This window comes from Centroberyx affinis, unplaced genomic scaffold, assembly GCF_046629955.1.
Source record: "Centroberyx affinis isolate AG114_WGS23_722 - 3 ecotype Tasmania unplaced genomic scaffold, CSIRO-AGI_Caff_v1 ptg000423l_1, whole genome shotgun sequence".
Lineage (NCBI taxonomy): Eukaryota > Metazoa > Chordata > Actinopteri > Beryciformes > Berycidae > Centroberyx > Centroberyx affinis.
Window position 1 is genome coordinate 223581 of NW_027279088.1, and position 14717 is coordinate 238297.

The following is a 14717-nucleotide window of genomic DNA, read 5'->3' on the forward strand; positions in this document are numbered from 1 at the left end:
GGATCTGTTTCACTTGTTTGTATGTCAACAAATCCAGCTAAATCCAGTTATACACCTCTGATCTCCCATTGCCGTTGTTTTTGTACTTGGTGCTCATTGTCATAACATCACGCTCTGGTAGAGGCCTTCCCAGTGTGGCTAAGGGAGGGAAACGCTATATGAAAATTGCCATTGACGTTGCTGAAACAAATAAAACTACTCATGCTGTCGCTACATCTGTAGCCATTTTAAGCCCTTATTTATACCGTTTAAGCTCTCATTTGAATTCACCAGCACAAATAAACATATCATAACGAAGCGAAGGCCCTGATGTCATATGCAGATGTTGAATTTTGATTATTCCTTTTGCCTCGTGAATTCGTCAGGATCTTGTCTCTCAAAGGCAAAATAGATGACATCATTGTTCCTTGGCGCTGATGGGACGATGTTTGCTCACTTGACTATAGCACTTGAACTAAAGAGACAGCGCTGCCCACTCTGACATATCTCTACATCTCTTCTACCATGTTAAAGTTTGTGTATACTGTAGCAGTCCTGTGTTCCTGGAGACAGAGATAGAGAGAGAGAGAGGCAGTGAGGGCCCCAGTCTCCAGACTACTGTGCCGTCCAGCTGGGTTTTAAACAATGTTTACTGCTGATGATAAGTTGGCATAAATCAGAACTTTTTAAAAGGCAAATGATTTCACCTGAGGCCTGCAAGGTTATTTATCTGAGTTCTGGGTATGTGAGTGTCTCCCAGAGGCTTTAATTTAGCCATAAATCAGCCTGGAAGAAACTGGGGCTACTAAACCACTGAATGGGCAGAGGGAAGGAGGGAGTCAGTAGTGGGTAGGGCCTGGTGCCAGGACCTCTTTACTGGTTCAGTATAACAGACTACCTGGTCTACTGCTGGAGCTGTAATGTACTTTATTGTAATTGACTATATAAGGAACAGCCTGACCCAGACACAATAAAGAGAACATATTCATGTTTTGAACATTAGGTTTGTACTACTTAGCTTGTTGAATGTGACTTGTACTCAAACCACACATGCATGTGTGCATGTAAGCAAAAAAAGAAAAGTAAGTTCTTGCTAAGGTACACAACTAAAATCTCATTCAGTTTCCCTGTTATTTACCTCTGATATGCAGTGGACCTGGTGATGTCCTCATCTAAATTCTCATTCTCTATCATCCTTAATCTCTTCCAGACAATTAGTGCTGAACCTGTGCTTCCTAGAATCACTACCAAACTAACTGATATATATAATGAATACTCCAAATCACCTTTTCCCTCTCTTCCCCCTAGACGTGCGTTGAACTTGGGCATCCTACGCGACCCGGGTTCAGAGGTGGAGGACCGTCAGTACCAGCTCGACCTCCAGTCCATCAACATCGGCACGGCCCAGTGGGAGCAGCTCAAGCCAGAGAAGGAGGGAGCGAAAGGCGGGGTGTCAGCGGAGAACGAGAGGAGCTCCCAGAACCCAGCCCTGGAGTGGAACATGGCCAGCAGGTTGGGATTAAGCGACTGGAACTTGCACATTAAGACTGTGATGGCTGCACACAAACTAGCATTTCAATGACAGCCACATACACTTTTATGGTCCCATTCATTCCCCCAGCTCCATCATCAAGATTTTTAGTGTGTGATTTTGTTGTTTCAAAATTGGACATAGGTACCAATCAGATAATTATCACAAGGGTCTTTAATCTATAACTCCTCCTTTGTGATTGGTATAGATTTAATAAGGGAAATCAATAAGGGATAATGGTTTTACCTGGATTCACCTCATCAGTGTGCTTCATGAAAAGAGGAAGTGTCCCTAATCTTTTTATATCAGATGCACTTTAGAAGATTTCTTGGTATTAGATCTTATCTGGACCCAGCTAATTATTTTAAGATTGATGCGTTTTGAGAAAGAAATAGGAGGCTGGACTTCACCCATTCTCTTCTCTTGTGTGACACAAAATGTGGTCCAAATTTTGAGGCTTGCATCCACCTTACAGTGGTAAGAATCTTGTATATCCAACAATACAGAATAGCATATCAGCAACGCCTTATTAACCGAATGCCTTGAAGGTTCATCCAACCCCATGTCTGTCTTGTTGTTGGAGTCATTCATTAGGACGTCACATATCCATTATCTATTTTCTGTTACATGTCTTACCACATATGTATCAGGTGCTATGTGTGTGATCTGCTGTGAACGTCCCATATTTCATCTCGTCAGACTTGATGTGGGAGCAGCGTGTAGTTATTGAGTTAGCTCCCTCTCATGGAGCCTCTCCATGCACAGTCATAATTACAAACCCTGTCATTTTTTTATAGACTCGGGAGCTAAAACAAGCACTAGTGTAACGGCCTGTTTGGCCCCACGTCCTTTTTTTTCCACTCATGTTTTGAGAGGGAACAGGCCCAAAAATCACAGAATCACAGGCAAGGAGTCCAGATTTGTTCCCTGTCAACTAAAAATAAGCCTTGTGGAAGAATGCAGCGCCGCGCAAAATCAACACGGCCTGATTGAGACTGAGCGCTCTCGGGTCATCAGGGCTTTGAGTGAGGCTGGCGGAGAATTCACGCACATCTCTCACACACACAAACGCACACTCATCGCACACTCATCACGAACACTGATATATTCTTTGTGGCTTACGCACACTCCACGCACACACGTATAAATACATCTCCTTCCCCAAAAAAACAAAAATGTGGTGTAGCGTGGTTTTTGTAGCTAGCTCTCCACAGTATGGTGAGGTCAAGGCTGTTTCAGAGAGAGCCTCTCCGCTGTATGATAGTCTGTGGAGCCGTGCCAGGAAACAGCGAGACTGCCTGCTTCTTCTGCTGCTGCTGCTGCTGCTGCTGCTGCTGAGCCCAGAGCTCTCAGACCTGCCTTAGGACCCTTTATTATTACAACCTTTCAAGACTGTCTTTTTCTTCCTCTCTACTTATTTTTGTTTTCTTTTCCATCTGTCTACCACAGTTGATCTGTCTGGCTATTTCTTTTTCTCTCCTTCCCTCCTAAGTAAGTTGAGTAACTCCTAAGTCAAGCAAAGATGGCCATTTAGGAATAGGAAACATACGGTGGAATTAGGCCAATGTCAGGATGTGGATGAGGTGTTTAAGAGTCTTGTGAGAGCTAAGATACAAGTGCTTTTTTCCAACAACAAAGCAATGAGACATCTCCTTGTGTCTTGGCTCTGTGTCTCTTTTGTTTTGTGTGTTTTATTTGATGCTCTCAGCCAGAGCGACTAGGGATTTAGTGTCTTGCTCGAGGACAATTCAACAGGACAGAGGATTGAACCTGTGCAGTTTTGGTTATGGGACAGTATCTCTATCTCTAACTAGACCACCCTGCTGTCCCTCTTTTTGCTCTCTCTCTCTCCCCAGTAGTTTTGGCCGTCCATCCCAAAATCCTTGTACTGACCTACTCTAACCATGGCGGCCAGGATCTGTTGTAAAACATCCCTTTTTAGTAGCAGACTTGGACCTACTTTGTAGTCTTACACTCTGCCTGGCGATCCTACTACTGAGTCTGACTAGCTGTGTATTGGGCTACTGGGGCTCAGTCCACTCGCATTCTTTCTTTCTTACTCTCTATTTCTCTCTCTCGATGAGAATGAGGCTGTTGGGGCCGAGTGCTGACAAGCCGAGACCGGATTGTCTGAAAGGGCAATGAGGTGAGATTTTGGGCTCACACTTTGGGCTCCGTAAGATGTTGAGTGTCTTTTGAGCAGACTCGGCTTTCTTTCGAAACGGTCGTGGGTCTGGATTTCTATTCAGACCTTGATTGCAGCATGACCTAACATGTAGCTAAACAGTAAACATGTGGTACCCATTGAAGACATGCACAATATTACTTTATGAAGAGGGGTGTATTAAACATTTAGTCAGTTATATACATTAAACATTTAGGCAGCATAGTGGCCTAGTGATTAGAGAGACTATCATGTAATCAAAGGTCCCAGGTTTGATCCTCACAACATTCATGGTGTCTTGGCGAAGTGTCCTTACCTACTCACTCATTGTAAATTACTCTGGATAAGACTATCAGCCAAATGCCTAAACTGTAAAAACAAAAATGAATACGTTGACATGTAGATATCTCCCAGCGTAGATCTCTGTTTTCTTGCTTTTTCTCCATCATTTTCTGTTTTCTTGTATTGTTCCCGATGACTAAGGGCCACAACAGTGACTGAATTTGTCTGTGTGGTCAAGCTGCGGAGGTCAGGGCTATTGTTGTTGTTGAGGTTTTGGCAGCTAAAGGTGGTGTTTAACTGTCTTGTAACTCACCCTCACTGACCGGCATCTGCCAAACGAACCATTCAAGGTGGCTGTGGTTGCTTCCTCGTTCCCGTCTCTCCTGGCTGTGGCAGGCACAGCACTGGAGGCTCTGCTGGAAAATCGGCTTTGCTGTACCGCTGTGTGCTGTACTGTATACCTCAGCCACTACCACAACCGAGCCATAATTAAACATGTGATTTCGAATGTTCCAACACACCAAGGAAAGGGGAGTCAAATTCACGGCTTTATTTGTCTGTCGCGATCACCCACAGAAACACACCGCCTCGGCTGTAACAAGTTTTCACACACACCACTTCCAAGGTTCACACCTTTCCCTCCTCCCTCCATCTATCCCTCCCCCCTCCGCTCCAGCGTTGGTCTCGTGGCGTGATCGTTCTCCAGTTTTGTTTTGTTTTGTTTTGGGTTCAATTCCAGTAGTTGTGGATCGGCAGTGGGCTCGCCGGCTTCCTGAGGTTTTTGCGAGGAAATTCCAGCACCGTGGGTCCGCTGACAGGATCTGTCCTCGTCACAGCGTTTGGTTCCAGGCTAGGAAAGACCCCAGTGTCAGGGAGCTGTGAACTCTCTCCACCTCCCCTCCTCTCGTCGACCCGGGGCAGGCCTCTCTCTCTCTCTGTCTGTGTCGCTGAATTCCCCACTTACTGTTCACACCGTTCAGCTTTGTATGAATCATAAGCTCTTTGCACACTCACTCGAAATCATTCCCTCCATCTTTTGTTGTTTATACCACACCCATTCAGAGATGTGCACAAGCATACATGCACAAAGAATGATTTTTTTTAAGTGTGCGTAGACACACATGTACACGTGTATTGTCCACAGATGCATGAGTAAACACACACACACACATATATACACACAAACATGCACAGTCCCAAATCCCCACCCAAATCCTTCCATGGGGGGGCTTTCCATACAAGGCTCTGTGGCCCAGTCTGAGGCCCCATATTACTGGTAAACCGAGCCGCACGCCTCCTTGCCTTACTGGTGAATGATAGCACCTGTCCCCTGCAACGGGACACTCACTGTTTCACTCCCTGTCTGAGGGGAGATTAGCCAACACCAATTGGCCTCTCACAGATCATTTCACCTCCGAATTAGGCCTCCCTCAAACTCTCTCAGAAAAGAAATGTGTCGGGGAATAATCCCTTAAGGGCACCGGTAATGCACATTTGTGTAGCAGAAGTGAATATGATATTGGTTCTGGTGAAGTACTGTACTCCAGGCCACCTAGAAACAGGGTCTTTTCTAATCCTGGCCAACTATAAATATTGGAAGCCGTGCCGCTTGATTGTTTTAATAGCAGCAGATGTGGCAATTAACACCACCTTATAAAGCCCACTTGTATATTTGTTTTACTGCTAACAAATGTTCCCACAAATATGACTTGATTGTGGGAATGAACATTAGTGAAATGGAGAGAGTTGATGTGAGAAGGTCTCAGTTTGAGCTTGTGTATACAATTAAGGGGTGTTCCCAATTGAGACTTGTCAAATAACGTCTCACTCTGTCTCTATAACCATATTCAAGCTTCCAGCTAAAATGTGTTAGACCAGAAATTTGAAATGCCCAGTTATGGAAATATTTCACAAGTCTGGCCTGCGAGGGAAAATCGATTTTGAAGTCTGTTATTTGGATTTCAGCTATTTCACCCTACTGGTTTGAATTTTGAAAAGCCAGAGCAAGTTTGAAATGTGTGTCTGCTTGTCAGCTAGGGGCATAACAATAGCTCACTTGTGAAGGTTTTGTGGTTTTGACTGTGTTGTGTTGACTTGTCATTCTTAGGCAGATGGGACAGTCTTACAGAGATTTTACAACTGGTAACCATAACAAGTTATTAGTAAATAGAAGTGGGGGAATTTTAGTGAATAAGTGGTCCCTTATGGTTGTTGTTACTGTTGGAGGATAACACTGGAAACGCTGTGACATTGGGATTATATTGTGTATCCTATAATGTAATTATGTCGTTACTTAATGCATTTTCAGTGAAAGTACCTATTAAATTGCCATAAAGTACATTATAGTACACATAAAACTGAACAGTCACATTTGAAAATAAATATCCCCATTTGTAGAACCTTGATTACAGTCCCCATCTGCAAATGTTTGCAAAGGTTTTTCTCCATTTTTAAGAGGACTTAACAGTAGAATACAAGTGAATGAGCCTTCCTGATGAAGTATAGGCTAACAGTTTGGTCCTGTATGTGTCTCTGTCCAGTATCAGGAGGCACCAGGAGCGCCGGGCCATCCTGACCCCCATCCTGACTGATTTCTCTGTCCGGGTGACCGCTGCTCCAGCCATCATCTTCAGCAAGACTCTGTCCCCGGACAGCGGACCGGCAGAGGTCAGTACACACTCAACACAGCCTTTTATAAATCAGGCATTACATCTTTTTCTTAAAATTAGTCAGATTTTCTAGAAGAGTGGAGCTATCGGCAAGTGCAGTGAGCTAATTAAAACAATAAAACAGTCAACATTATAATCTGCAAGATTCTTGCTTTTCTTGATTTTGGCAACACCTTTGGTATTAAGCAGGTTATTACTGTGGTGTTTAGCACTCAGTGTAGTCACTCGCTCAACATACTGTAATAATAAAGACACTCAATGTAGACTGCAGCTTCTGATATTTCTTCCGCATTCTATATTTATTCCAAACAAAGCGCTGTTGTTCCATGGGGTAGAGGAATCAGGGACCCCTTCATGGGTGTTTAGGAGGTAAAAGCTTTCATGAACTGCCTATAGGTTGAATCACTATTGTATGGTATCAATCGGTGACAGAAAGTAGACATGCAGATTATTTCTTATTAAATATTAAAGTTTAAAGTCTGATACTAAACACTCAAGATGGTTGTTTTTACAGTGTAGGGATTTTCTCAAACATTCACATAGTTAATCAATCTGTGAATATACTGTACCTTTCTCTGTTTTCTCTATAGAAGTATCCAATTTGTTCAGTACTTGCACTGACCACTTGTGCCCTTTGACCATAAACTGTTAACCATGATTGCAGCCATTATTCTCCCAATCCGTTTTTCATACTGCAAATAGACATTGATTATGTGAGATGTCATATGTATTTAAGTTTTACCTCTTAACATACAGTAACTTCCTCATTAGGAAACCCTCAGTCAGTCCGCCATGTAATGGAGGCTTTTGACCTACAGAGTTCAAACCTTTCTGCTTATACAGCTGATGTTTTCTGGCATGGCTCTCTGAGACTTCCTGCCTCTTTGATGCCTCATCCGTCCACGCTAACGTGCCCCTTGACAATGCATAACAGCTAATCCATAGTTTCTGCACTGACACACACACACACACACACACACACACACACACACACACAAACACACACACACACACAGGGTGATTTGTAAACTCCCTGAGATGTGAGCGACGCCAGTAACAACACAAACAGAACAGGAGGACGCTGATGGTAGCAATTGAACCACATACTGTAGATAACAGATTTAAAATGACTTGCTTCATATTCATTTTTACTAACTGATTTATGCATGTGTACACTTTATTCTAACTAACAGATAATACAAATGGAACAGCTATCATTATTTAGCCAATCTATTCTATGTAAATTTCATACACCCTTGCAAAATATTCTGTAACCACTACTGTAACCTCATCATGTGCTGACCGTAAGCTATACTACTACTACTACCACTACTACTACTACTACTACTACTACTACTACTAATGATAATGATAACACTGATGATAACAGTGATAACTATTTATGTCATACTTATCTAATAGCAGTGTTTACAGAGTGCTTTAGAGGGAGACATAAAAACAAGAATAGCAAATGATGATGTTGTGGTATATTTGATATTAAGGAAGTTTATTAGAACTCTTGATTTTTTACAATCTAACTGAAAGGAATACGTTTGCGCAGCGGTGGTCAACATCCGTGTCTATGTAGTTATATGTTTCGGGCCTGTGTGTGTATGTGTGTGTTTCAACCCGCTGTGTTAGTGAGTGATATCCTGTTAGATGTAGCCTCCAGGCTGAGGACTGGACTGCTAGTTGTGGGTGGGACCCAGGAGAGGACAGAGGGGAAGGAGGAAAAAGCTGAGTTAGATAGGGCACAAGAGAGGGGAGATAGAAAGTAAATGGAGTAAAACTTGGGAGAGAAAAGAGGGGGAAGACAAATGCGTGAGGTCGCAAACAATCCTGATGTTGTTTTGTATTTGGTTCCCTGCTCCCTCCTCCTCCCCTCCTCCCTCCCTCTTTCCCTTCTCACCTCCTGCACTATCTCCCTCCTCTCTGTAGGAGGTGGTGGTGTGTGGTCACTCTCTGGAGGTGAATGTGACCAGCAGTCTGGACTTCTACCTCAGCGTTGCCCAGGTCCAGCTCCTTCAGCAGCTAGTCAGAGACAACATGGTGGGCATGGAGGCCCCCGAGAAGAGCGCTGAGGTACATGTGCTGTACACACAATACAAGTGCAAATGCACATGCATGAACTCATACACTCACCAATGCCTACACATACTCACATACTCACACACACACAAACATAGATACATATACTGTATATAGTGTCTGATAAGTCTGGAATCATAGGGAAACTGCCAACGAAACAAGTATCAAAACTGCTTGTTAGAAGACAACATGCCAAAAGGAGTCAGTTTTAGTACTAAATCTTTGTTGTTAGTAATGCAAGTGTTTCTATGATTCCAGATTTTTTTCGGACAGCCTGTGGATTAGATTTGATTTGGTTAAACAAAACTTGAATGATTGCCGTAAGGTAATTGCAACATTAAATAATAGGATACAGCCAAGAAAAAAATAGGATATAAACAAGAATTGAGCACTTGTCCTTATAAACACACATAAGTACAAGTGAAGCCTGGCTATACAGTACATGTGTAGTGTGTACACACACACTCAAACACACACATCTTGGCCCTCACATCCTGTATTTCTTGCTGATATGATGAATGTCCTCTTAATGTTCACATGGTGCCATAACTTGACAGTATACATCAATTTACAAATCATTCCACAGGCCCATGTCAGTTTCACAAAGACTCAGAATCCATCATGGAAGTTTTCCTGATTCAGCGCCCCTAACTATCCCCCCCGACTATTTGGGGTGAATCTAACACATTTAAATATTTACTCACTCAGAGCAAGGCAGTTCGCTAATGTGGCCTTAGTTTACTGTGCTGTGCTCAGCTGCAGCTTTCAGGGCCCTTCCTATTGTTTACAGGACAGGGAGCTCCCAGGCGCCATTTGCCCCGTCTGACCGCTTAATAAAGCTTTCTAATGGAACACAATATAAAAATATTTACCAGCTGTGGTGAGGATGAGAGGCAGAGAGTAGGAAAGGGGCCGAGGAGTGAAGGGTGGTGGGAGGGGGGGGGGTGAAATTAAGTGAGATGACAGAGTGATTTTACCGTTATCTCCTCTTGGGTTTCTTTACGGGGGCGTGTACTGACGTGGAGCGACTGCGTCAGATCCAGTAAGGGCAGCTGTAGTGTGGCCTAGTTTGGTTTTTAGGAAAAGGACTTAGAATGCAGATTAGATGGTATCGGTACAGTGATTGTACTCTGTTTCTGGTAACCACCACAGACATGCTGGAACGTACACTGTACCAAGACTACCGTCTTCACATACACATACTACAGGCAAGGACACACACACATGAGCAGGTTCTCATTCAAAAGCACCTACAGCATCAGTGAGGTCAACAACAGCCTTATTAAACCAGAATCAACGTAGTGACACCGTAAAAACCAAGTGTCACAATCAATACCTTAAAGTCAACATTTAGATTACATTTGTTTATGTAACGCTATAGGAAATGAATGTGCTTGCTCTCCTGAGAGAGATGGTGTCCGGTTTGCTGGCTGGCTGGGTGTGTTTTTTTTTTTTTTTTAGACAGTCAATCTTCAGGAGGTGCCTGGCGTGCATCTGGTCCTGATTTGGGTGATCTCGGAGCCCTCACCCCTGGCTTGTAATGATTCATGGCTTGGTTCTGTTAAGGGGCAGCTGACGGCTGCAGAGGGTTCACCTGGGTTCAGGACAGGATGAGAAAATTCAACAGCTACTCTAGGAGGTCCATTCGCTGGTCAGCTGGTCAACTCGCAGAGCACACAGTGGAGAATTGGAAAATTAGGAAAACATCCCCCGTCCCCTTAATACTGTACCCCATTTTAAGGGTTAATTGAAAATTAATTTATAGATAGAGATTTTTAACCTTTATTTATCCAGGGAGAGTCAACTGAGGCTTGTTCTTTTCCAGCAACACCCTGGTTCACATTCATACAGTTACACACATTCACGGAGCTGCTGTCTTCTACTGTTGGCCACTGAGCAGCTCCACTGGTGCAGCTGGGGGTTCAGTGCCTTGCTCAAGGGCACCTCAGCAGTAGTTGTTGAAGGACAGGAGAGTGTTACTCATTCACTTTCCCCACCCACATCTCCCCAGGGCTTGAAACTGGTAATCCTCCAGTCACAAGCCCGCTTCTCCGACCGCTAGTTCACTGACGCCTCCAGTTGAATTAAGTGAAACTCAAATTGCCCATGGGTCCGGAGTGATGTAACCTCATCATCAGAGATCCACTGTTAAGAAGGGAGCAATTCATGCCTATGAAAACATTTCTGCTTTCATTTAACATTAGGTTTTTGGTCACACTTGTTTGGAGCTCTTTGAACCTCTGTATTTCACTTTTTATTTTTTATTATGCCACATTAATTTCAGTTGCATTTATACCATGTTCTTTACTCCGTCTGTTTTATAGTTGTACCATTATACAGCGTAACAGTATAACAGTGCCATTAACACTGAGGTCAGTCAGTGTGTGTCTTCACCTCTGTCCAGCTGCAGAGCACGGAGGTCACTCTGACTAAAACATGGTCTGGCTTTGACTTTTTGGACACTCTTTTTAGAACTATTTGAACCTCCATCTATCTCAGTGTCGTAAGTCTTTTGGCGAACCACATCTGTCCGGCTACTTGGCCCAGACCCCGCAGCAAGGGAGGTCAATATGACTAAGACATGGTCTGGTCTGGTGTGCTCCGGTCTGCTGACGGCCATTCTACATGCTGCAGAGCCCTCTAGTGGTGTGTGCAAGTACAGCAGGGTCTGGTCGCATGCTCGGACCGGACCCGCGCTCCTGAGGGCTGCTTCTCTTCACTCGCAGTCTGCTGTGCCAGCGGCCTGTCTACCCCCCACTAACACATTAGACACACCACCATCAAATAATATCAGTAGTATGTGCACTGACATTGTTTGGAGTATGAGTTTGGAACAGGTAATGGCCTTTGATTTTGTTAGAGCCGAGCAATTGAATAGAATAAAACAGCTGCCTGTCTACCCCCCGCTAACAGGTTACAAATAATAATCAAAAGGTTCAGCCGTTTTTCCATGCCAGTTTCCACAATGTCAGAATCTGGATTTGGAACAGATATCGTCTTTTTTGACTCGGATAGAATCAAACCCAACCTCACTCATGATATTTATAGTATTTGACAGTTTTGTTTGTACTTCCTTTATACAACCTGTTCAAAGGATTCGATTAAAAACAGGTCCTAGACCTCAAGCATCTGGTGAAGGGGAATTGTTTTTGTTGTTCTGCTTCAATAAAGCATCTCCGCTCTCACAGTCAGCTCTGTCCCCAGCAAGAGCATAAATTAAACACTGCTCCTCTCTCTCGCTCTTATTTCCAAATCCTTTCCTCTCCTCTTATTTTTTTTTTTTCTTTCCTAGACATTTTGAGAACACGCTGTTTGCCTTGAACAGATTCTCCACAATCCCGGGCACTGATTTCAAACAGTTCCCATCGTCCCTCACAGCTGTGTTTTATTGTCTGGGTTAATGAATTTGTTTTGTAGGGGCTTTTGGGTTCCCTGGCAGTGGCGAGGCGAGCCGGGCGCGTGGGCAATGTGTGTGAGCCTTGTGTGCGATTTCATCCATTTCTAGTCACTGAGCTGTGTGTTAAGAAAGGAGAGAGTCACTGCCCCATTCACTGCCCACACACACTCCCATTAAAGCCGAGCCTTACCATGGCACACATACAGCTGTCTTAGATAATTATTTTCTCATAGTTTGGTTCACATTCTGCCGTTGTAACCATTTATCCACAGTTCCCACACTATGCCAGCTTGCACTCAAGTAATACAGAGAAGCTGCTAAGCGAATGCAACGTGACTGCTAAACAGTCGATAAGCAACTTTGCAATTACATCTTTATACATATTTGTTGCTCTACAAATCACTGCATTATTAGGATGTTTATCACAGCATTAGTTACGGTCCGTCACAGTTTGACTTCATCTCTGTATTTTTTCCGTTGATGTTAATGATGATAAAGTGAGGCTGGGTTGAGATCAGGCAGCTTTCAGCAGCAGGAGGTCTGAGAGCCAGGGAGCTATGAATAGATGATAGAGCGGCTTCTGGGACTTATCTCACTGCTCTGTCATCGACACTGTCACCCAGCAACACACACACACACACTCACAGACATATACCCACACACAGGCATGTACACACATACACACATACACACACACTTGCATATACACACACACACACACATGGTCCCCACATTCTCTGCATGGTAACTTTCCCTCGTTTGAAGTGGCTGCAGCCTTTCAGTTGGGAGCCAGTACTGTAATGCTGCTTTATGACTGAACAGCTGACCTGTATATGTGTGTGTGTGTGTGTGTGTGTGTGTGTGTCAGCTCTGCTATGATGTTGTTTGTGCTTCAGAGTGAGTGACAGAGAAGTCAATGACTTGGTGTGCGAATGTGCGACTCTCTCATCTTCCCGCCAGCTACCCATCCTTGCCAGTCTCTCTCTCTCTCTCTCTCTCTCTCTCTCTCTCTCTCTCTCTCTCTCTCTCTCTCTCTCTCTCTCTTTCTCTTATTTACCATTTCAGTGCCATCCATTCCTGTCTGCAGATTTTATAGTGGAAACTCTCGTTGCTGGCATCACTGTCTGGCCGTCAGGCGATTGCCACAATGACAAGCTCCCAAAGTATGTCAGAAATGTCCAACCAAACTGGTAAAGAGCGAGAAAAGAGAATATTTAAGAAACTGCTTGCCATCTCTGGCCTGCCATGCCTGTCTCTCTCTCTCTCTCTCTGACACACACAGAGGCAGCCTGGGTCAGCCATGTGCTTGTACCACAGTGTGAGAGGAAAATACCCTCTGGTGCAGGGGAAGTCCCGCTCGGCTTCATCCTCCACCTCATCCTGGGATGATTACACGCATGGGAAACAGTGCTTTAGACTTCCTCTGACACACACACTCACACACACACACATGCACATGCACACGCACACCAGTACCCAGGTTCAGGACAAGGTATCAGGCATCACAGGAACCTCTGAATTACTGTTTTTTAGTAAACACGCTCGGGGAGAACCTCTCACTCACCCATCGCCTGGCTTATCCCCGCTCTTCCTCTCCCCCTCTCTATCATTCTCTCTTCACTTTCCATCTCTCTCATCACACAGTCTTTCTCTGTCGATCTCCTTCCCCCGTTTTACCTCCTTCCGACTCTTTATCTCCTCTCTCCCTCTCTCTATCGCGTTCCTCTCTTACCCCTTGTTCTTTCTCTTCTCTTTCATTCATCTCTCTCTTCTTCGGGGGACTGGCAGAGCTCCTGGTTGGAAAAGCGTAGGTCCTTCCGGAGCTGGCTAGCTAGTGTAGCTAGCTGGCTGGCTGGCTGTCAGTGGACAGGGTTCCTACTCTAGAGACAGATAGAAGTTGACAGTCCGTAGATTATGATATTATTATGCTATTACCTCCTTGTAGTCTGTGCCGCACTAAGGAGGCAAACGGGCTGCACTCTCACGCAAGCTTGACTAACGCAGCACTTACAGGGTGTCACGAGCAGTGTAGGTCGCCAGCCAAGAGGAGCCACTCTGAGAAAGGGATTTACAGTAGGCACGAACACACTGGTCGGTAGCTGGTTTGGTTTGTCAGTGGGTTTGGACAGCAGTTTTAGGTTATTAGTGGCGAGGAGAATTCTTACTGATGCGTGTATTTTTCTGTGCACATCATCCGCACAACCACACTCAACCACACGCAGTGAAATGTGTTTAGACAGTGAGCTAAAGTTTTTTTTTTGTTGGTGTCATTGTTTCAAAATGGTTTATCATAGAGGCTGATGAAGACTCACAATCAAAACATGGTCTTTTGTCTTTTCATATCCAAGCCCTACTGCAATGTAGAGCAGTCAACAGTCATGAAAGACACCATGAGGTCCCTGCCCCCGCAGTTTTGGGACTTTGCCTGTAGATGTGAAATGTATACAATGATCTTTCGATACAAATGAAGAGCTTTCTGCACCTCAAACCTCTCTCCAAATGCTACTAAATGTTACACTGTGGGAGCATGGAAGCTTGGTGACCTATCCTGCTCTCTTCTACAACAATTTAACTCTCGTCCATGTAGGAGTATTAGCTGAATGTCAA

General features: G+C 44.3%; 1 protein-coding gene across 1 annotated transcript in view; it reads left to right on the forward strand.

Annotated features, from left to right (window-relative positions):
- LOC139641993 (intermembrane lipid transfer protein VPS13B) overlaps nucleotides 1-14717 on the forward strand; it is a 333765-nt gene that overhangs the window by 207462 nt on the left and 111586 nt on the right. Inside the window, exons 31-33 of the mRNA XM_071516677.1 lie at nucleotides 1288-1491; nucleotides 6497-6623; nucleotides 8564-8707. Coding sequence (XP_071372778.1) covers nucleotides 1288-1491; nucleotides 6497-6623; nucleotides 8564-8707 — 475 coding nt within the window. The remainder of the gene's footprint in view (nucleotides 1-1287; nucleotides 1492-6496; nucleotides 6624-8563; nucleotides 8708-14717) is intronic.